The sequence below is a fragment of the Papio anubis genome, chromosome 1 (assembly GCF_008728515.1).
Source record: "Papio anubis isolate 15944 chromosome 1, Panubis1.0, whole genome shotgun sequence".
Lineage (NCBI taxonomy): Eukaryota > Metazoa > Chordata > Mammalia > Primates > Cercopithecidae > Papio > Papio anubis.
The window spans coordinates 204,635,300-204,655,731 of NC_044976.1; the positions used below are offsets into that span (position 1 = coordinate 204,635,300).

The following is a 20,432-nucleotide window of genomic DNA, read 5'->3' on the forward strand; positions in this document are numbered from 1 at the left end:
TCTTGGCTCCTTGCAACCTCCACCTCCCCGGTTCAAGCGATTCTCCTGCCTCAGCCTCCCGAGTAGTTGGGATTACAGGCATGTGCCACCACGCCTGGCTAATTTTATATTTTTAGTAGAGACAGGGTTTCTCCATGTTGGTCAGGCTGGTCTCGAACTCCCGACCTCAGATGATCCTCTCGCCCTTGACCTCCCAGCTTGCTGAGATTACAGGTATGACCCACCACACCCAGCTAGGTAGCAGATACTTACATAAGAAAACAGACTACGAAAGAAGTTGTGGTTGGAGATAGTTTTAAAATTATCTTCATTGCCATTCAGTGCTGTTTTTAACCATTTAGCGATCACTGACCGCTTTGAGAGTTTGAAATATGAGGACATGGTGGGGCAAGGTGGCTCACGCCTATAATCCCAGCACTTTGGGAGACCAAGGCGGAAGGAATGCAAGCCCAGGAGTTTCAGATCCACGACTGCACCATTTGCACTCCAGTCTGGCAACAAGAGCAAAACTCCGTCACAAAAAAACAAAAGGAGGCCGGGTGCAGTGGGTCACGCCTGTAATCTCAGCACTTTGGGAGGCCGAGGTGGGTGGATCATCTGAGGTCAGGATTTTCAGACCAGCCTGGCCAACATGGTGAAACCCTATCTCTACTAAAAATACAAAAATTAGCTGGGCGTAGTGATGGTCGCCTGTAATCCCAGCTAGTCGGGAGGCTGATGCAGGAGAATCGCTTGAACCCGGGAGGCAGAGGTTGCAGTGAGCCGAGATTGCGCCATTGCACTCCAGCCTGGGCAACAGAGCGAGATTCTGTCTAAAACAAAACAAAACAAAAGAAATTAACAAGACCCCACTCTAAAGTTTTTTCAGTAGGAAGAAAAAAAAAACACTTTAGAGAACACCGTTAAGAAACCTATCATCTTGGCCGGGTGTGGTGGCTCACACCTGTAATCCCAACACTTTGGGAGGCTGAGGCGGGCAGATCATGAGGTCAAGAGATCGAGCCCATCCTGGCTAACACAGTGAAACACCCCCTCTACTAAAAATACAAAAATTAGCCGGGTGTGGTGACACGCGTGCCTGTAGTTCTAGCTACTCGGGAGGCTGAGGTAGGAGAATCACTTGAACCTGGGAGGCGGAGGTTGCAGTGAGCCAAGATTGTGCCACTGCACTCCAGCCTTGGGCAACAGAGCAAGACTCCTTCTCAAAAAAAGAAAAAGAAAAAAAAAAAAGAAAAACATACCATCTTAATATGTTAATTGTAAACTAACTTAGTAAAGTCTAGTTTAGGTGAGCAGAAGTAGACATAGGTCAATTCTACTAATGCAATAAAATCCTCAAACCCTCTTAAGAAGCTAGGAAGTAGAACAAGAAGGCAGGTGAGACAGAGGCACAAAGGTATTAATCTCGACTCCAACAAAATTTGGAACAATTCCCCTATTCAGCACTGTTTCTATAACATACTCAGGACATGATATTAAAAGCTTCAAAAAACAGGGTTTCATGATTAGGTAGGATTGAAAACAGTAGGGTAAAGGAAGTTATTTAGGCAGGTATCTCTTCACAGGCCTTCTCTCAAAGTTTTTAATATGCAAACACTGTGGTTCTCTAAGAAAAGAATGTGCTATACATAGATTTCCCAAAATATATTTGGTTATAAATTCCCAGAGCATTTCTAGGGAGCAGTATTCTAGGAATTCATTTTGGGAAGCATCGTTCCACAGATTTAAAAGATCATCCCTTAAACTAATTTTTGTGAAAATAAAGGGCCACCACAAAGATGCTTTAAAAAATATGTATTTGAGCTTTCTAGGCCTTAAAAAAAGTTTATTTCCTTTCTCTTTTTTTTTTTTTTTTTTTTTTTGAGACTGAGTTTTGATCTTGTTGCCCAGGCTGGAGTGCGATGGTGCAATCTCGGCTCACTGCAACCTCCACCTCCCGGGTTCAAGCGATTCTCCTGCCTCAGCCTCCCTAGTAGCTGGGATTACAGGCATGTGCCACCATGAACACCTAATTTTGCATTTTTAGTAGAGACAGGGTTTCACCATGTTGGTCAGGCCTCAGGTGATCCACCCACCTCGACCTCCCAAAGTGCTGGGATTACAGGTATTGAGCCACCACGCCTGGCCTTTGTATTAAAGAAAGGTTTTCTTTTGGTAGAAAGTCCAATAAGTGGGGCCAAAAAAACTAGATTATGGATTTTTAAAAGTCTGCGGCAAAGCAGTGTTTCTCAACCCAGATGCATATTAGTACCACTGGAGACCCTTAAAAATTAAAGATCAACATCCAGGTACTACCCCCAACCAATTAAATATAACTCCTTGGGAGTGGGGTGTGAGTACTGAATATACTTTTAACAATGTCCAGATGATTGCAGTGTGCAATAGAACACACTGAAGTATAAAAGACCCCGAAGGGTCTAAATTAAAAATTTTTTAAAAGCTGCTGGTAATGGTTTCAAGTGTTAAATAAAAAAATAATAATTTTCTAATTTGGACAATTCTCCAAGTGGTAAGAAAAATATTTAAATTCAGACTCAAGCAAAATAGTGTATGCAAAGATAAAAGAATGCCTAGGTCGGAGGCCGAGACGGGCGGATCACGAGGTCAGGAGATCGAGACCATCCTGGCTAACACGGTGAAACCCCGTCTCTACTAAAAAATAAAAAAAAAAAAAATTAGCCGGGCGAGGTGGCGGGCGCCTGTAGTCCCAGCTACTCGGGAGGCTGAGGCAGGAGAATGGCGGGAACCCGGGAGGCGGAGCTTGCAGTGAGCTGAGATCCGGCCACTGCACTCCAGCCCGGGCGACAGAGCGAGACTCCGTCTCAAAAAAAAAAAAAAAAAAAAAAAAAAAGAATGCCTAGGTCGGGTGCAGTGGCTCATGCCTGTAATCCCAGCACACTGGGAGGCCAAGGTGGGTGGATCACATGAGGTCAGGAGTTTGAGACCAGCCTGACCAGTATGGTGAAACACCGTCTCTGCTAAAAAATACAAAAATTAGCCAGGTGTGCTGGCAGGTGCCTATAATCCCAGCTACGTGAAGGCTGAAGCTAGAGAATTGCTTGAACCCAGGAGGTGGAGGTTGCAGTGAGCTGAGATTGCGCCACTGCACTCTAGCCTGGGTGACAGAGCAAGACTCCATGTCCAAAAAAAAAAGAATGTCTAATACATTCCTTATCTGGTTAATAGACTTTTAATTTTCATAGGTAGACTCTTCCCTTTTTTGTGTATCAGTTAATCCCGTGATAATACATGCTGGATATGTATGTTCCAGTCAGTCATCACATACAGAAATGAACTAAAATTACTAAATCTTTTAGAAACAAAAATCAAGGATTCACAAACTATGGCATTTTATTTCAGAGCCTTTGCTTACATTTGTACAATATATTACATAATTCTTCATTGTTTGCAGATCCTAATATATACTTTATAGCTTTTATTCTATAAGCTTTTTCTTCAACATTTTGCTGTCAACAAATCTTTACAGTCCTGTACAAATTTGAATAACTTGAAACCATTTTCAACAAAATTAGTTACTGTAAGCACACACTACAAGACTGAAAAAGCTTTTCTTAGAAAAGTTGAATGTAAAGGATTCTGACACGTTAGCATCTACAACAAAACGCATTGAAATTCTCACATGTCGTATTGCCAGAAACAAATAAAACATGCCAGCCCCATTCAAAAAAAGTACACAGAACTACAATTAAAACAGTAAAACAGTCTGTACAATAAAGTACTGTGTATTAACAGTGCCAGGTATTAAATAGCTTCAATGAACACATCCGCAATATACAAATGTCTTACAAAGGTGAAGAATTAAATACAAGTGCCAAACAGAACAGAGATTGGAATCATACAACATAAAGTCAATACAAGTGAAAACAATTTTGCATTCATTTTGGATTCTATACAAGGCATTTAATTTTAAAGGCCTACCACCCCCATTAGCTATTTATATTTAAAATAACCACCATCCTTTTGAGACAGTTCATATCAACAATCTTCAACCATACTAATACATTACTTGTTCCTGAAGTCCTTTTGTTGTAGCTCATAATAAAATAAGCAATACAAATGAATTATCTGTATTTAAGGGAAAAGAAACATTTACAAGAAAACACAAAAATATAACTGTTATAATTCATTATGAATAAATATACACTTTGAACTGGCTAAGTACAATCTTTATACATTGTTTAAGATTTAATACAGTTTATTAGCCATTTTCTTTTTTCACACAATGTATTATATCAAAATTAAAAAAAAATACTGATTTATAGAAAAATGGCAAAGTACAGTAGTTCCATTCCAATTTGAAGGGGCATGAAAAGCCACTGCAAGACCTTTTAGCCTAATTCAAACCTGTAAACATGTTCAGTCGTATTTTAAAGAGAATCTTTAATATTTGGTTACCAGGATTGATGTCTGATATCCTGTTAACTGCAGGTTTTGAATTTATTACATGTGCTTGACTTATACAATTAAAGCCACCCTAAGGTGACTTGCTTTAAAAAACAATTACCTTGTACAAATGAAAATAGGTTCATATTTTTTCATAAATAAATGGAAAAATATCAAATGTTCCAGCTTTAACAAAATACAAGGGAATACATATACAGTAAGTTATCTTAACATGTTCGGACCCACCCCTTAACTATGCTTACTGTATTGTCTCTACAGGCAGTGAAAAGCCTCCATTTGCCACAGTGGAAGGCCTTCAAGTTACCAGACACACAATTCCCAGACAAGTTGGAAACAATTATTGCTTGAGGAAAAGCAGTTCATTGTACTTTTTCTTCATAAAAAAGTGCACTTAAGTGCCAAGTCAGCTTGTCAAGAAACAATTTTTAAATATAAAATAGTGCTTGTCTGATATTTTTTTGTGCCACTGTGCAGTATAAAAAAAAAGTGGCCCTCAACAGCCATTAAGTGCAAAGTGCTTTAGCAAGTCCTGCTGTCACCTGCACTCAACTGACATTCCATTTTGTGATGCGCTGGACATTGATGGTTCAGCTAAAGTTAACATAACAGCAGCTGTTATGGAACTGGATGAAGGTGAAGAAGAGGATGAGGATGTAGCAGCACCTAAGGAAAAGGGAGACCAAACCAAGAGCTTAATAAAAATGTATGTTCAACAATAGACAGAAAGAAAATACTAGTCCTCTGAACTAAAATTCCGTTATATTCTCCAAAATCATTTAGCTTACAACAACAGTGGTCAGTTCTCACAGTACCACAATGTAAAGAAAGGAAAAGCTAGTGTAGCTCAAGAAGCTAGACAGTGCCCAACTACAGAAGTAATGAAAAGGACAGACCAGGGAAGGCTCCTGCATGGGTCAAAGAGGGAAAGAACTGTGCCTAGTCTACAAGACACAGAAATAAAATATAGAATACACTTTTTGTAATAGTGAAACAAGTATCAAAACAGGAAAAATCTGCAATCCATTCAAAAATCTTTTATCCCCTCCTAATTCCTCCATCTTTCTGTACTTGGGAGTTTTCTTGTACATGTAAATGGTGACGAGAATGGGAGGCTTAATTGCTTCTTCAAATTGGACCAAAACAGTGCATAGCTCAACTGTTGCATTCTCCTCCACTAGGTTTACAAGGCAAATAACACATTAGTTATTTTCATCAGAGAAAGTCTCTCATTGTTTCCTTTTTTCGGTTTTTTTTTTTTTTTTTTTTTTTTTGAGACAGAGTCTTGCTCTGTCGCCCAGGCTGGAGTGCAGTGGCGCGATCTTGGCTCACTGCACGCTCTGCCTCCCGAGTTCATGCCATTCTCCTGCCTCAGCCTCCCCAGTAGCTGGGACTACAGGCGCCTGCCACCACGCCCGGCTAATTTTTTTGTATTTTTAGTAGAGATGGGGTTTCACCATGTTAGCCAGGATGGTCTCGATCTCCTGACCTCGTGATCCACCTGTCTCAGCCTCCGAAAGTGCTGGGATTACAGGCGTTAGCCACCACGCCTGGCCTGTTTGTTTTTTTTTTTGAGACGGAGTCTCGCTCTGTTGCCCAGGCTGGAGTGCAGCGGTGCAATCTCGGCTCACTGCAAGCTCCGCCTTCCATGTTCACGCCATTCTCCTGCTTCAGCCTCCTTTTTCTCTTTTTTTTTTTTTTTTTTTTTTTGAGATGGGGTCTTGCTCTATTGCCCAGGCTGGCCTGCAGCAGTGCAATATCGGCTCACTGCAACCTTTGCCTCCCGGGTTCAAGCAATTCTCCTGTCTCAGTTTCCTGAGTAGCTGGGATTACAGGCATGCACATCCATGTCCAGCTAATTTTTATATTTTTAGTAGAGATGGGGCTTTGCCATGTTGGCCAGGCTGGTCTCAAACTCCTGACCTCAGGTGATCTGCCTGCCTCGGCCTCCCAAAGTGCTGGAATTACCGGCGTGAGCCACCATGCTCGGCCTCTCTCATTATTATAAATTAGTATTCATAAAATAATATTTTTAAATACATGCACAGATTTAAAAAATTCATTCAGTACAGGGGTAATAAGATAGAAAAGTAAATGTCCCTCTCATCCAGGAACCTCCTAATCACCCAAATTCCCCTCCCCATTGTTACCAGTTGCTTCATATTCATTATAACTCTAGAAGAAAGGCTGGCAAAAAACCACCCCGGGGCAAATCTAGCTTACTTGTCTTTGGAAAGAAAATTGCATTGGAACACAGCATGCCTATTTGTTTACATATTGCCTATGGGAGATTTCACACTTAGCATGGCAGAGATAAGTAGTTTCTACAGAGACCGTATGGCCCACAAAGCCTAACGTATTTATTGTCTCTTTATAGAAAATGTTTGCAACCCCTGTTCTACAGGAATTTTACCTCTAGAATCTAGAGATATAATATACAAATTTAAAATATGTAGATATACCAACACCTTTAAAAACACAAATGGAGGCCGGGCGCGGTGGCTCACGCCTGTAATCCCAGCACTCTGCGAGGCCAAGGCGGGCGGATCACCAGGTCAGGAGATCGAGACCATCCTGGCTAACACCGTGAAACTCAGTCTCTACTAAAAATACAAAATATTAGCCGGGCGTGGTGGCAGGCGCCTGTAGTCCCAACTACTTGTGAGGCTGAGGCAGGAGAATGGCATCAACCCGGGAGGTAGAGCTTGCAGTGAGTCGAGATTGCACCACTGCACTCCAGCCTGGTCGACAGAGCAAGACTCCGTCTCAATAATAATAATAATAATAATAATAATACAAAAATTAGCTGGGCATGGCGGCACGCACCTGTAGTCCCAGCTACTCGGGAGGCTGAGGCAGGAGAATCGCTTGAACCGGAAGGCTGAGATTGCAGTGAGCCGACATCGCGCCACTGCACTCCAGCCTGGTGACTGACCGAGACTCCGTCTCAAAAAAAAAAAAACAGACACAAAAACAAAACACAAGTGGAAGCCCAGTTCAGTGTCTTTTTATTAAACAATACATTTTAAGAGATTGTACCATATCAGTACATACAGATCTTTTTCTTTTCAAAGTTGAGTAGTATTCTACTATATTTACAACTCATAACTTATATGAATTTCACTATACTGTTCCTGCATTGGTTTTAATTTTTTTGGTAAGAATGATACCTTATTTGGGCCGGGCGCAGTGGCTCACGCCTGTAATCCCAGCACTTTGGGAGACCCAAGCGGGTAGATCAGGAAGTCAAGAGATCGAGCCCATCCTGCATCCTGGCCAACATGGTGAAACCCCGTCTCTACTAAAAATACAAAAACTTGCCGGGCGTGGCGGCACGCTTGTAATCAATCCCAGCCACTCGGGAGGCTGAGGCAGGAAAATCACTTGAACCCGGGAGGCAGAGGTTGCAGTGAGCTGAGATCGCGCCACTGCACTCCAGCCTGGGCAACTGAGCGAAATTCCATCTCCAAAAAAAAAAAAAAACAGAATGATACCTTATTTTATTTGCATTTCTTTGGTAACCAGGATAAGCATTTTTCTATGGATTTTTCTTAAAATAGTATTTAGGAACTGACTTTTAATGCTAACCCAGTAGAGAGGCTCTATTTAGCAAAAGCATTCATTATAAAGAATTTGTGGTGACTATATTTACAAAACACTGTTTAGAAGGAGTTTCTGGATAGATGTCTTTTCTTTTTTTTTTTTTTTTTTTTTTTTTTTTTTTGAAACAGTTTAGCTCTTGTTGCCCAGGCTGGAGTACAATGGCATGATCTTGGTTCACTGCAACATCTGCCTCCTGGGTTCAAGCAATTCTCCTGCCTCAGCCTCCCAAGCAGCTGGGATTACAGGCGCCTGCCACAACGCACAGTTAATTTTTTGTATTTTTAGTAGAGACAGGGTTTCACTATGTTGGCCAGGCTGGTCTCGACCTCCTGACCTCACGCAATCCACCCACCTCGGCCTCCCAAAGTGCTGGGATTATAGGCGTGAGCCACTGTGACCGGCCTCCTCCCAGATTTTAATTTATCTCACTTCCTCGTGTCATTCAGGTGTCAACAAAAATATGCTGACCATTTGTAATCTAAAGTAACCCATCCAATCACTGCCTTAACATCACTGTATTTTCTTCATGGTGCTTTCAATATCTGAAATTATCTTATTAGGATGTTTTTGGTAGAGTATAAACTCTATGAAAGTGAATATTATGATCTGAAATAAATGTTTTTATTTGAGACAATTTATTTCACTTTAGAGATGAGGAAAATAAGACAAAGAAATTAAAGAATTTGCCTGAAAATAGACAGATATAAAGTCATGGCAGTCTAACTGCAGAGTGAGAAATTCTGGTTTATGTTTAAATAAAGTAAAAATACTGACGGGGCACTGTGGCTCACACCTGTAATCCTAGCACTTTCGGAGGACAAGACAGGTAGATCACCTGAGGTCAAGAGTTAGAGACCAGCCTGATTGACCTGGCGAAACACTGCCTCTACCTAAGAATACAAAATCAGATGGGCTTGGTGGCGCACACCTGTAATTCCAGCTACTTGGGAAGCTGAGGTAGGAGAACTGCTTGAACCCAGGAGGTGGAGGTTGCAGTGAGCCGAGATTGCACCATTGCACTCCAGCCTGGCAACAAGAGCAAAACTCCATCTCAAAATAAATAAATAAATAAAAGTAAAGTAAAAACACTTACTTTCTCTCTCTTTCTTCTTTAAACGCTTTCTCCTCCGATCAATGGAAGCTACTTCAGATTTTAATGACAGATAATGTTTTCTGATTTCTTGAAGCTTTTCTTGAAGAATTGTGATACGTTCAGCACTTGTCATATTTTCCAGGTCCGCTATAAATTTAAAGCTTTCATTAATAGACGTTTTTTAAGAAAATTTTAACATATAAAGGAGAGAACACAGAACATGGTTGTTGAATAAGGTTGAGGCAGATAAACTAAAAAACTAAGGCTTCTAAAATATTTGTTTTCCAAATTTTTTATCTAGCCTAGAACAATGCCTGGCACATAATAAATGCACAATATTTGTTGAATGAATATGTACAGAATTAAACACCTTAAGATCTACATATATCCACATCCATATATAGTATCACCACAGTAAAAAAAATCACACTGAAAAATAAAACTGGGACCGGGCACGGTGGTTCACACCTGTAATCCTAGCACTTTGGGAGGCCAAGGCGGGCAGATCACGAGGTCAGGAGTTCAATACTAGCCTGGCCAAGATGGTGAAACCCTATCTCAACTAAAAATACAAAAATTAGCCAGGCATGGTGGCGGGTGCCTGTAATCTCAGCTATTTGGTAGGCTGGGACAGGAGAATCGCTTGAATTCGTGAGGTGGAGGTTGGAGTGAGCCCAGATCCTGCCACTGCACTCCAGCCTGGGCAACAGAGTGAGACTCTGTCTAAAAAACAAAAATATAAAAACAAAACAAAAAACCTGGAAAGACAGCAAAATGCTAAATTGTACACATTTTTTGAGTAACAACACTGTGGATAAATTTTTCTCTTCTGTTCTGTTATTTTTTGGGTTTTTTTAAAGAGTGTGTGAAACATTTAAGTTAGAAGGCAATTTTAAAAAGCTCTAAAGCAATCTTCAATCTCCTAAGAATACTTAAGGTATTTCCTTGTGTGAAAAACTCTAGAGTAGTATTTTTAAAATATACATATTGGCTGGTGTGGTGGCTCACACTTGTAATACTAGCACTTTGGGAAGCAGAGTTGGGAGGATCAGCTCAGTCTTGAGCTTAAGAGTTCAAGACTAGCCTGGGCAACATAGTGAGACCTTGTCTCTATTTAAAATATACACACATATACATATATATATCTTTTTTTAAATGAAGATTTATGAAGTTTTCTCACATATGCAAAAGTATAGACAGAAGGATAGTAAACCCCATGTACTCATCATCCAGCTTCAGTAATCATCAATTTATGGCAAAACTCGTATCATCTGCACCTCTATCCATTCCTGACCCCTAACACCAGATAATTTTAAATCAAATTACCTATGTCATATCAGAAATATCTAGTCAGTGTTGACATTTGCCTCAACTGCCTTAAAATTTTTCTTTAACCAATTTATTTATTCAAATCAGGATCCAAATAAGGTCTATACATTGCAATTCATTAATATATCTATTAAGTTTGCTAGAGTCTCTTTTTCAGAGTATCAGCATGAAGAGTTACTAGAATTGGGGCTGGGCATGGTGGCTCATGCCCGAAATCCCAGCACTTTGAGAGGCTGAGGCGGGAGGATCACCTGAGGTCAGGAGTTCGAGACCAGCCTGGCCAACATGGTGAAACCTTGTGTCCACTAAAAATACAACAACAACAAAATTAGCCAGGTGTGGTGGTGGGCGTCTGTAATCCCAACTACTAAGGAGGTTGAGGCAGGAGAATCATTTGAACCAGGGAGACTGCAGTGAGCAGAGACTGTGCCACTGCACTGCACTCTAGCCTGGGTGACACACTCTGTCTCAAAAAAAAAAAGGCTGGCACGGTGGCTTATGCCTGTAATCCCAGCACTTTGTGAGGCTGAGGTGGGCGGATCATGAGGTCAGGAAATGGAGACCATCCTGGCCAACATGGTGAAACCCTGTCTCTACCAAAAACACAAAAAAATTAGCTGGGTGTGGTGGTGCTTGCCTATAATCCCAGCTACTCGGGAGGCTGAGGCAGGAGGATGGCTTGAACCCAGGAGGCTGGAGATCATAGTGAGCCAAGATCTTACCACTGCACTCCAGCCTGGCAACAGAGCGAGACTCCGTCTCAAAAAACAAAAAAACAAAACAAAACAAAACAAGTTACTAGGATGAAGTCTGTATGCTTGTCAATTTAACATGTCACTTACACATCTGAAAACTCCATTTGTAAACTTTGGGTAATCGATTACTGGGCTCCTTGAGATCAGGATCCTTATCACCATTCTTTCCACATTTTCCTGGAGACTGCGTCCTTGCGGGAGATTTGGTACTATGAGACTTCATTCCAGTGGAAACTGATTTGACTGGCTGACTCTTAGTTACACTTTCACCAGCTGAAAGTTCTTCACTATCACTACTATTTGCTGAAAAAGAAAGAAAAGATTTAATAAACAAAAATATAATAATAAATTTGTCACAGATTTTAGTAGATAATTTTAAATTAGTCATTTGAATTTAGTACTACAGAAAACAACTTGCCTAGAAATCTGGAAAATAACATACAAATGCAGCAGCATCTTAGGAAAAGCAAAAACAAAAAACTTCTTACCTGAACTGCCAATAATAGATATATTTTTAAAATCACTCACACTAATCTATCATTATGCTTGGTAGACTGTCAAATATACAGTAATCATTTGAATGGCTTTTTACTCTATTATGTTAATATATAAAAGTAAAATATAACTTCTTTTAAAATGATTAATTGTAGAAACCTCTACAATCAATATGTAACATTGGGTATATGCAACATTTTCCTACTCCTTTGGCCACAAACAAATAATGATGCACAATCATCATATTCTATAAAGAACTCCTTGGGAATAAACTCTAAAGTTTGACATGTATAATGAAATTATTCTTAAATAACTCCTATGCTGTGGGTTGACTAAAATAATCAGTTTCACCCTAATAAAATATTCAGTATTTTATGAACAATTCAGAAGTCTGTGTAACAATTATGTTACAACTGCTATTGCTAAGTAAACTTCAGTACTAAAATGGAAATACCTGACCTTGACAGCTTACCATGTGGACAGGCAGGTGATGGGATTAGTATTTCCATAGATAACCTCTTTTTGGATACAAAGTATTACTTTAGATTCCATCAGAATTAATTCATGTTACTAAATTATTCTCTGAGAATGGTTACTCATTCTGATTTACCATGGCAGAAGCCCAGTAAGTAAAATGGGAGAACACTGTGTCTCTGTATTATATGAATATACTAAATGACTCATTGAAGATGAACTCTCCTAGGAAATGTCATTTAAATAGTAAATGCTTGAAGACAAAAACATCACAGTGAAAGAAAAAACACTTTAAATATCCTACCAGTTACACCAAACAACTGATGACTGACTGATTTGGCATATATTTACTGATTTTTCACTTAACAACATCACCAAAAAAAAAAAAAAAAAAAAAAGAGTTAAACTCTCAAAGCCAGAAAGTATTCCAAATAGTAAAGGCAGATAGCAGCAACTCCTCCCACTGTGAAATTTTGGGAATAAAGAAACTCCACCACTGGTTGACACATATACATAACTTCCCTCCCAGCTCCCCCACTGCTGCTCTGGAACCCCTGGCAACTCCTAGCTAAGCCACCCAAGGGTTGGCCCCACTCTATGCAGTGGACTGTCTCAGCCTGGCTTTCATGGCCTTGCTGAGCACAGCCGCCCGGGGCCCCAGGGACGCCATATTCACCGCCTGGAAGTCATATGGGCTCAGCAGAACCTCGGGGAGCTGGCCGAATAACCCTTTTCTGCACTGAAGTGCAGCCAAGCCGGCTGCTAGCAAAGGTCAGGCAGTGGAGGTGGCAGGAGTCTCCTGGAAGAGCAGCAGGAGGTCAGTGTGGGGCACCTGAAAAAAAATTCTTTACATATTTTCTGCTTCTTACTTTGTCTACAAAAGAGATAAAATGTGCAGCCCTCAGAAGAAATACAGTATATATATTTTCTGTGGATTGATGAACGGAGTCGTTGCTAAAGTTGGAGCATACTTAGCAAAAAGTATTGTTTGTAGTTACTCTCAGGTCACATAATATAGGGTACCAAAGATAAATGTCGTAGACTGAGTTGTTGGAATTACAGTTCTAAAGTTATCTTGACTGTTACACTTCTATGCTGATTTTGCCTTGAAGAATTACTAAGCGATCAATTTCACTGTAATAAAAACACATAGTTGAAATATTTCACAACGTGTGACACATTTTATAGCAAGTGAAAATAACTGTGGAACACAAAGGTAACAAATATGTTGATGTTTATAGTATATTGGCTACTATTTCAAAAACAGATTACTTGATTTTTCATCAGCAATCAATACCACTGCTCAATAATACCAACTTGCTTAAAACTAGAATTTACCTAAGATTAGAAAACCTGTGGGGTTTTTTGCAGAAATTCTTTATTATTATTATACTTTAAGTTCTAGGGTACATGTGCACAACGTGCAGGTTTGTTACATAGGTATACATGTGCCATGTTGGTTTGCTGCACCCATCAACTCATCATTAACATTAGGTATTTCTCCTAATGCATGTTTTTTTTTTTTCTTTTTAAAGCAAGTAGCCTTACAGAATCTGTGTGACTTTTTTTGAGTGTACAGACAAAATCAAAACAATGTACTATCCCATATCCTGAATACCATTTTCTTACTGGGGAGAAAATTATCAGCTATTATTTTTATATTTTAAAAATTAGATATTTCACACTTACTGCCTTTTCCCTTCTTTTTGTTGTTTACCACTGTTGCTTTATGGCTTCTTTTCTGCTTTTTTGATGAACTTCCTCCTCCCTGAGCATCTTTCACTCTTTTCTGACCTGTACAGGCTATGAAGGGAAAGGGATTAAGTAACACAAAATAAAATCCAACATTTCCTAGGTATAAATTAATTTCACATTTTAGAAGCATAGAACAATCCAAACTACATGTTCTTTATGACATTTATAAATTGTCACAGAAATTACAAGTTTTTAATAAACTGTCATTAATGGAGTCTGAATTCTTGTACATAATAAAAGTCAGGGTTTTAAAAAAGGGAAATAAAGTATGCACATCCTTCTTTAAAAAATCAGATCTAAATTGAAAATAGTCCTTAATATAGTACTGGGAGTTTATGAGCCTAGTAATTAAAAAACAAGCATATGCTGAAAATAAAAACTGAAATTTGTTAAGATTCAATAAAACCAAAATATAAAGACTTAATCACAGGTTAAAATGTTAATGACATTATGTCTTATATTAACATAATTTTTAAAATGATATAATGATATTAATGGGGTAAATTTTAGCAGTAATTCACACTTGGTTTTTTTTTACCAATTTATTTCAAAAATAACTAAGCTCCCAGGACGCTGTCTGGTTAACACACATACCACTTACAAATTCAACATAGTAGTTCTAAAAAGTGTCTCATCTTCTTGGTGGGAAATTATTGCAAAACATTACAAATAAATGTCTCCCTTTTCTTCAAGGACTAGCCCAAGTCCTACATCTTCACTAAGATGTTCCAGGCTTCACTGATGAATCACTTCTCTCAACTGTAGCATTTTTCTATTCCTTAGCATCTGCTATACTTCTGTCTAATTCATATATGTTATCTCTCAGACTGTATAAAATAAGCTTTTTTTCTCCAGAGACTAATAAAGTACTATCTCCATTCAGTTCCAATGTCAGACACTAAGTCAACCTTCTGTGTATAAAACCTAACTTCCTTGGTCAAAAACAGGACAAGTAATTAACTGTCTGCAACTTCCTTTTTTAAAAATAGGTCATATAATCTTACTTATAACTTTTCCTAATAGCTTTTTAAATTTTTAATATTTATTTCTTTTTTATTTTTTACACCAAGTATGTGAACCCACCTAAAGTCATTTTAATATAACAATTTAAGTGAAACACAAAGGAGACGTAGATATTGACCATACTGAGGCACAGAGTCATAATTGTCAGGTTTCTCTCCAAGAGAGTTGAATTCTAAAGTGCTCAGATGCTAAGAAATAAAAACCTTCAATGTAGAGTAAATTAAGAGGAAAAAACTACATCTAAATAGCAAAACTTACATTTTAACTTGTGATATAGTGGGGACTCTCCAATATTCATAGTAAGTAAATTTATTAAATTGTGGCCATGTGAAATAGGTGCTTAAGAATTTATTTCTGGTAGGGCATGGTGGCTCATGCCTGTAATTCCAGCTCTTTGGGAGGCTGAGGTAGGTGGATTACCTGACGTCAGGAGTTCAAGACCAGCCTGGCCAACATGGTGAAACCCCATTTCTACTAAACGAAATACAAAAATTAGCTGGGCATTAATCCCAGATACTCAGCAGGCTGAGGCTGGAGAATCTCTTGAACCTGGGAGGCGGAGGTTGCAGTGAGCCAAGACTGCACCACTGCATTCCAGCCTGGGCAACAAGAGCAAAACTCTATCTCAAAAGAACAAAAAATAAAACAAAACAAAAAAACAATTATTTCTAAAAAGATATAAGTTACCCTAAATTTAGGAGTAGCTTTCAAATTCCATAATTATTAACCTAGTCAAGATTAAGATTCAAAACGGCAGCGTTGTTAGCCAGGATGGTCTCGACCTCCTGATCTTGTGATCCGCCCGTCTCCACCTCCCAAAGTGCTGGGATTACAGGCTTGAGCCACCGCGCCCAGCTGTCTCTTTTTCATTAATTTTAATCTTTTGTAAGATATTAGGAACATATAATGAGGATACAACCTCTCAAAAACTGTAACAATAGGTTGGGCCTGGTGGCTCACGCCTATAATCCTAGCACTTCGGGAGGCCGAGGCAGGCGGATCATGAGGTCAGGAGATCAAGACCATCCTGGCTAACATGGTGAAACCCCATCTCTACTAAAAATACAAAAAATTAGCTGGGCATGGTGGCACATGCCTGTAGTCCCAGCTACTCAGGAGGCTGAGGCAGGGGAATTGCTTGAACCCAGGAGGCGGAGGTTGCAGAGAGCCCAGATCACACCACTGCACTCCAGCCTGGGCAACAGAGCAAGACTCCATCTCAAAAAACAAAAACAAAAAACAAAAAACCTGTAACAGTAAAACCTGTTTTTTTCTTTCCTTTTTTTTTTTTGAGATAGGGTCTTGTTTTATCACCTAGGCTGGAGTGCAGTGGCGTGATCTTGGCTCACTGCAGCCTTCCCAGGATCAAGTGATTCTCCCACCTCAACCCCCAAGGTAGCTGGGACTACAGGCATGCGCCACCACAGCTGGCTAATGTTTGTATGTTTGGTAGAGATGGGGTTTTGCCATGTTGTCCAGGCTGGTCTTGAACTCCTGGACTCAAGCTATCCACCACCTTGATCTCCCAAATTGCTGGGATTACAGGCGTGGTGACCACACCTGGTCAGTAAAATTTTATTGTTGAAAGCCTGTCTAATATTCTGAAATAAAGGATTCTTTCATTTTGAAAATTAGTCATGTTTGGATAGTTCAGTTCCATGAGATAGTATGGCACAGATAAAATCATAGTAGTTATAAATGTGAAAAAAGCAAAGAACATTTCAATTTAATTGCAAGTATATTTTTAATTTATTTTAAAACAGAAATGTTTTAAGTCAAGATTCCTTAGAAAACACAGAATTAACTAATTTGATCTAGACCATATCTCTTTTAAGCTCTGCTAAAAACCTAAAGCTAGCATTCTAAAATCTTTTATGGTATATAAAAAACATACCCTAGTGCTCTGCTCTGTCTTTACAATGGAAAAGTGTGTTCCAAAGCCAGGTGTCAGCCTAGAGTATACTGATTTAAAGCTACCTGAATGAAGTGGTTTATAAGAAAAATGATGACAGAAGTATGGCTATGGCACCACTGAAAGGCACTAATACTTTGGGAAGGTACCGATTTGAATTTCCACTTTTAACAATTTCACGGAAAATCAAAAAGTATTACTGTAGGTTATTAACGTACACATTGGTCCTTCAATTTGGAAGCTATGCATCTAAGAAAGCATCAAATTCCTTTACAAACTCACACAAGTTAGTCAGGCTTGAAAATCAGTTTTGACACGGTTGTCTGAGGAAAGCAGTGCCTGGACAGTTGGTTGCTCCAAACCCCTACATACAGTATTTGGTTAAGGGTGGAGGGGTCTGTCAATAAATCAAAATGTTCGTGAGAAACTGCACATTACAATTGCAAAAACAATGTTACAGAAATAGATTTAAGCTGCTCATGCCATATAGTCAACCACTGCATATAATGAATTCTCAAACAGGTTTGGATTTGGGCCTGGGTGCAATTTCTAGCATGTGTTCTGGTCCACAATAAAATGTCATGGATGGCTCAAGCAAAGCACATTAAAGCCTTCTCAAGCTTTTAAATGCATTCCACTATTCATTTTCAAATTACCTTTAAAACTTCCATTTTTACCATGTTCACACAAATACGACACTTAATCGCCTCACGTTATAACAAGAGATACTGCGAAATCATTGAAGCTTTAAGAGGGGAAATTCTAAAATATGTCAACGTATACATTTTCCTTCTCACCTTTTTCAGGATGTTCTGGTTCTGGCTGATTACTACTGCTTGAGCTCACACTGGCATCAAAACCTGCTGGTGAGCTATTCCCTTCAGACTGGAGGTCTTGGAGCTCCCCAGCAACACTATCCACCTCAATTGTGCTATCAGTTTCACTCTTGATACTTCGAACCTCTTCTTGGTTTGGAGCCAGTGGTTCTGATACTGTTACAGAAGACTGCTGCCGGCTGCCTTCTGTTACAGTGACTGATGAAGGCGATTCAGGTGTAGTAGGAGGGGTATTTAGCACTGAATTACTGCCACTACTTGGAAATTCTGCTTTTCTGTCATTGACCTCTACTGTTTTTTCTTCAATGGGTTTACTATCGACATTGACTGGAGGTGGTTTTTCTAGTTCTACACTGGGTGGACAACTCTCCTCTTCAGTCACAGTCTGTAGTGACTCCTCTGCCGCCCCCTCCTCTGGGGCAGGATGGGGTGGGGAAGCTGCAGCCTCAGTATCAGAGTCTGAAAAAAGCTCTTTCAGCGTTTTTTTAGGCCACTGTCCCTGAATACTTGACCAGACATCTTTTCGATCTTTGGCCCTGCTGTTTTGAAGTCTTTCATCAGAGTTATTTAAAAGTTTAATCCTTTTTTCTGCCACTTCTGAAAATCCTGAATAGAAACCAGTTGTCCGTAGAGATTTTCTTTTTTCCTCCAAACCATTGTATTTCTTAGTGGGTGTCATCTTTGCTTTTGATTTTTCTTCCTCATCTTCGTCTGAAGAGCTGTTGCTACTGTTTTCCATGCAAGGTGATTCTTTGTTCTTGGCCTTCTCTTCCTTTTTGCCAGGTGATCCAGTTTTTAGACACTCTTCTGTATTGCAATACCTTCTTTTACCACGTTTTATTTGTGGTTTTGAAGATTTATCTGTTGTGTCTTTCTTGACATCTTTTCTCTTTTTTGTGACTTCATCTTCTTCATAATCCGTATCTTCAGATAATACTTCTATATCTTTCCTTAATCTTTCTGGAGATTTTGACACTGGTTTGGATATTACCAAATCTGCATGAACTTTGTTTTCTTCTAGCAAAGATGAAGGGTTCTGTTCCTCTTTTGAAATAAGATCATTTCTGTTGTGGGTCAAACGATCAATCTTAGATTCCTCTTTGCCATTATTATCCATGTCTTGAGCACCTCTCTCATCTTCCTGCTCACTGTCTTCAGCAGAACTTTCAGAAGCTAGAAAATAAGAGAAAAAAAAAATGATGAGTATGATAAGAACACTAGCAATGTCTTCTATGTGCCAGGGACTGTATATATTAGTCCTGTGTATACAGCCACCTGAGGTCGCTGGCTTTTATCTCTATGTTACATGCAAAGCAACTGGGTTTCAAAGAGGCTAAGAGGCTCTTCTGATGATGGAAATGTTCTATTACGATCACGGTGATGGTTATAATACTGTAGACTTTTGTCAAAACCCATCAAATTTTAAACATAAAAGTCATCAATTTTATGTAAACTATACCTTAATAAAGTGGAAATAAAAAAGAAAAAAGCTTCTCCAAGTTATTATGAGTATAATATTTTTATCATAATATATCTCAGAAAATAGTGGAGTAAGGATATAATCCCAGATTGTACTACTGGTAAGTTTATATTCTTCTTTTTTTTTTTTGAGATGGAGTCTCACTTTGTCACCCAAGCTGAAGTGCAGTGGCTCGATCTCGGCTCACTATTTATATTCTTATAAAACTACAGCCTTCGTTTTTCTTTTAATCAGAGACAGGGTCTCACTCTCTGAACCAAGCTGGAGTGCAGTGGCACAATCACAGCGCATTTCAGCCTCAAACTCCTAGGCTCAAGAGATCCTCCCACCTCAGACTCCTGAGTAGCTGGGATCACAGGAGCAAGCTTCTGCACCTGGCCTCTCATTTTTCTTTCATTTTCTTTTGTTTTCTTTTCTTTCCCTCTCTCCCTCCCTTCTTTTTCTTTCTTTTCTTTCTCTTTCTTTCTCTGTTTTTTTTTTTGAGACAGGGTCTTGCTCTATTCCTCAGGCACTATCATGGCTCACTGCAGCCTCAACCCCCTGGGCTCAAATGATCCTCCCACCTCAGCCTCCCAAGTAGCTGGGACTACAGGTGTGCCATACCCGGCTAATTTTTGTATTTTTTTGTAGAGACAGGGTCTCCTCATGTTGCCAAGGCTGATCTTGAACTCCTGAGCTCAAGCAATCTGCCCACCTCGGCCTTCCAAAGTGCTGAGATTAAAGGCGTGAGCCACCACACCTGGCTAGCTTCATTTTTCAATGTAATAATGAATATCCAATAATTTTGTAATCAACGATTTCCATGATGTTTTAAAGAACAGATAAAATTAATTTTAGTTACTAATAACTTGTATAAAATTAATTATGGAACTTACTGCTTCAGTGTGTTCATTCTGGTAAATCATTTTATTATTATTTTAAGATAACATTTCCTGAGAACTTACTACATGCTGGTTACTTTGACACGCTTTGAACAGACCATCTCATTCAATCCTCACAATAGCCCTACGAGATACATGTCATTATCAGCCCCACTTTATAGTTTAAGAGACTAGGGTTTTAAATAAATAAGAAAAACAAAAGCAACACAACAAAACACAGCCAAAAAAAAAAAAAAAAAAAAAAGGGACTGGGATTTAAGAGGTTAATCTACCCCCAAAAGTAGTTAAATCTAAGTCATTTACCTCCAGAACTTACAACCTTAACTATAGCTCTCTTCTGAGAAATCCATGCATGTTCTTTAGCTAAATTCATT

General features: G+C 39.2%; 1 protein-coding gene across 4 annotated transcripts in view; it reads right to left on the reverse strand.

Moving 5' to 3' along the window:
- Positions 1-3,326: 3,326 nt before the first annotated feature.
- The window catches only part of ARID4B (AT-rich interaction domain 4B), a 164,108-nt gene continuing 147,002 nt past the window's right edge, over positions 3,327-20,432 (reverse strand). For 3 of the 4 annotated variants that reach the window (XM_031659592.1, XM_021931540.2, XM_031659585.1), the window contains 5 exons: positions 17,659-18,870; positions 13,861-13,974; positions 11,290-11,505; positions 9,119-9,265; positions 3,327-5,088 (listed from right to left, as the gene is read on the reverse strand). In XM_031659592.1, coding sequence (XP_031515452.1) covers positions 4,961-5,088; positions 9,119-9,265; positions 11,290-11,505; positions 13,861-13,974; positions 17,659-18,870 — 1,817 coding nt within the window. In that variant the 3' untranslated portion in view covers positions 3,327-4,960. Of the gene's footprint in view, positions 5,089-9,118; positions 9,266-11,289; positions 11,506-13,860; positions 13,975-17,143; positions 17,259-17,658; positions 18,871-20,432 lie in introns of those variants that run through there. The other variant, XM_031659601.1, reaches the window with a different exon arrangement.